General features: G+C 52.2%; 1 protein-coding gene across 1 annotated transcript in view; it reads right to left on the bottom strand.

Moving 5' to 3' along the window:
- The window catches only part of LOC109293569 (protein-arginine deiminase type-2-like), a gene marked incomplete at its 5' end in the record, with an annotated part of 56,465 nt that extends 53,584 nt beyond the window's left edge, over positions 1–2,881 (bottom strand). The window contains one exon of the mRNA XM_019511574.1: positions 2,850–2,881. Coding sequence (XP_019367119.1) covers positions 2,850–2,881 — 32 coding nt within the window. The remainder of the gene's footprint in view (positions 1–2,849) is intronic.
- Positions 2,882–2,883: the final 2 nt, after the last annotated feature.

Below are 2,883 nucleotides of genomic sequence, written 5' to 3'. Positions count from 1 at the left end.
ACCTACCCTGTAAAACAACAAGGCTGGGGCAGCTGGCAAAACATCACTCAGAGCCCAAGCTATGGCAGAAGCCGTGAATGCAGGCAAGCGGGCATTCAGGGCCTGGCAACCCATGCAAAAAACACAGGACCCACATGCCCAAAGCTGCGTGACCAGTCTGCTGTGGTTCTGCAACTGCGCAAGCTCTGGGGTAACGTGGGTTGGGGTTTTTTTTGCAGTGTTGTGAAACTTTGGAAAAGCAGCCCCAGCTGCTAGTGACTGGGTTATGATGACCAGCCTCAACATACCAGCTTCTGTTCTCCAGTGCAAAGCCAGAATCTCTCTGGAATAGCCACCTGGGAACCCCGACCTCCAAAACAGGCTGAAATGTGGGCAAATAAGCAATTATTAGCCATGCCATGTCAAGGAAGGGTCTGATGGATGTGCTGCATTTGTGGTGCCTTTCAGAAATGCAGGCTGTTCTGCCTCCAGCAGGTTTTGGACCTTTTCCCTCATCTCTGTTCATCTCGAAGCCTGTTGACTTCTTAATCTCCAGCTGGGGATCAAATGCTGCTCCCTTTACTTACATGACTACATTGATTGAACTCAGTGGGAAAAGTCAAGTTATGGCAGGCCAGGATGCGGCTCTCAAAAAATTAAAACCAATCGACTGGGATCTTCAAGGAGCTCTTGGGAGACAGCACAGCCTAAATCAATGGGATTTAGGTGCCAAACAACCTTGGCTCCATGGGAAATCCCAGCCATAAACTGGATGAAATACTGAGGACCCCGGGGCTCTGCACCTGTCACAAAAGGCATCAGGAACTCCTGCTATTTACAATTTCTTTCATCATTAGCATTGACTCCATGGCTGAAATGAACAAGGATTCACACGAGAAGGGACTGGAAGGGATCCTGTATTTCTAGGATGAGGGCATTTTAGGGGGAAAAAATCCTTTTTACTCTCACCGTAAAGCAGTGATTCTCAACCAGCGTGCTGCAACACCCTACGGTGCTGAGATCCTACAGCCCTGAGATCCTTTCAAGGTGCAACAGGTGTGCAAACACGCTTCACAAGACAAACCCAGAGATTTCAAACAGGAATCCAGAGTGTTACAAACTTTCTGACCTGCTGTGGTCTTTCTGAGATCTTTGCAATGGAAAAAACTGCTCTATTACTTTTCTGTAGTCAAAAAGGGGAGAGAAAACTAACCTACGCCTCCACTGTAACGTGGGGATTGCCTTCCCTACCTTGCAGGGATGTTTGGAGAAGAAAATCTCTGCCAAACGCCGTTCGGGGAGATACTCAGAAACCATGACCGTGATCATCGTAAGGGTCACATAAGTAAATCCATCAATATCACAGGACCCTTATTTGCCCCGATCATTTTAGAGATCAAGTTTTACCGGAGAATGTCACCAGTTAATGGCGTTTGCCATTCCTGGAGTAGATCTCTGTACCTAACCCACTCGTAGACTCACTTGCTCAGAGCTGGTAGTTTGCCTCTTGTGAATACTTCACTCTGAGGTCTTGAAAGCTTGGTTTCCCCCTGGGCTTATACATACGCTTGCCAGGGCAGATTTATAAAGCCCAAGGGACAATTTGCCCACGGTCTGGCAGAGAGCCGGGGGTGTGCCAAGCCGAACAGAGGGACAGAGCATGCCCAGCTGTAAACAAGAGCTTACGATGACAACAGAGGTTTACGTTGGATTAAAAGACCTCTTAACTGATGTCTGGCTGTTAAAAATATAGGCAGCGTACACCGTGGACTAGGAAAGGGCGCTAAAAGTTTATTCTCTTCCCAGACTTTAGACCACCTGCTGGCCAGGGTTTCTGCAAAAGAGCTGTACCAGCTGCAGGACAGCTTCTAGAAATAATAGGTGACTATAAAAAAGGGTGAGCAAAATTTCGGCACGATCACCGATGTGAATGATGGAAGAGGACTGGGGTCATGGCGTCCACCCTCCGAACACGATCGTTAGACAGAGGGAGTATTAAGTAGGACGCACTTTGCTTGATCCCAAGGTTTTCCTCCAAACCACCCTGTTGCTAACTGCAGCATCCAAAGCAGGGCCTGACCGAGCCCCACAAGATCTCAGTTGCATGGCTGCACTCTCCTCCCTGCCCCAAGCCACCGGATCCATCCACCCTTCCCCGTCACGGCGCTGCCAGGATCTGGAAGTGAGCTGTGCTGTCGTAAGGACGTATCGCAGGCTACGCACGCGCACGCACCTTCAAACAAAAACATCTCCACTTCTTAGTTCGTGGTCCCGGCGCGTGATGCCTTGGAGTCACACCGGGAAGCCAAGTAGGGTGGTGCTCTCCCCTGCCTTGGGGGTCTTCAAGAGGAGGTTGGATAGATATCTGGCTGGGGTCTTATGATCCCAGCACTCGTTCCTGCCCAGGGCAGGGGGTCGGACTTGATGATCTGCTCAGGTCCCTTCCGACCCCAGCAACTACGAAAGCCAGGAATAAATGGGAATAACACTGGTCTCGCTAGCACACGGGGAACTCACCGATGCCCAGGTACTGCTTAGAGACCCACAGAGGGAAACGAAGCTCGTGCTTATATTAAAGAAGCCCCCAGGACGACGTGCACCTCTGCCACACACTTCACAGGCACAGACTGGCAGCGTAAGCCTGGCCCTGCACCCACTTGCTTGCCCAGCGGAAAGCCTCCTCCATGGGAACAAGGCCAAAGAAGAGCCCTCCGCCTGGCACCAGAGCACCCGGGAAGGGGGCTGGCATGCCCTGGGGCGGGAAGCCAAGGCGGGGGCTGGAGCTCCTCTGCACCCAGCCCGGCCTCCCCGCAAGACCCGGCCCGGGGCTGCTCCCCCAGGCTCCCGGGGCGGCAGGACGCGGCTCTCACCCGTACACGTCGGTGCAGAGCTGGGTGCCCAGCA

The sequence above is a fragment of the Gavialis gangeticus genome, unplaced genomic scaffold (assembly GCF_001723915.1).
Source record: "Gavialis gangeticus isolate Ggan-Ray unplaced genomic scaffold, GavGan_comp1, whole genome shotgun sequence".
Taxonomy (NCBI): domain Eukaryota; kingdom Metazoa; phylum Chordata; order Crocodylia; family Gavialidae; genus Gavialis; species Gavialis gangeticus.
Note: the sequence above shows the minus strand (reverse complement) of the source record. Positions and strands in the feature narration are given on the sequence as shown.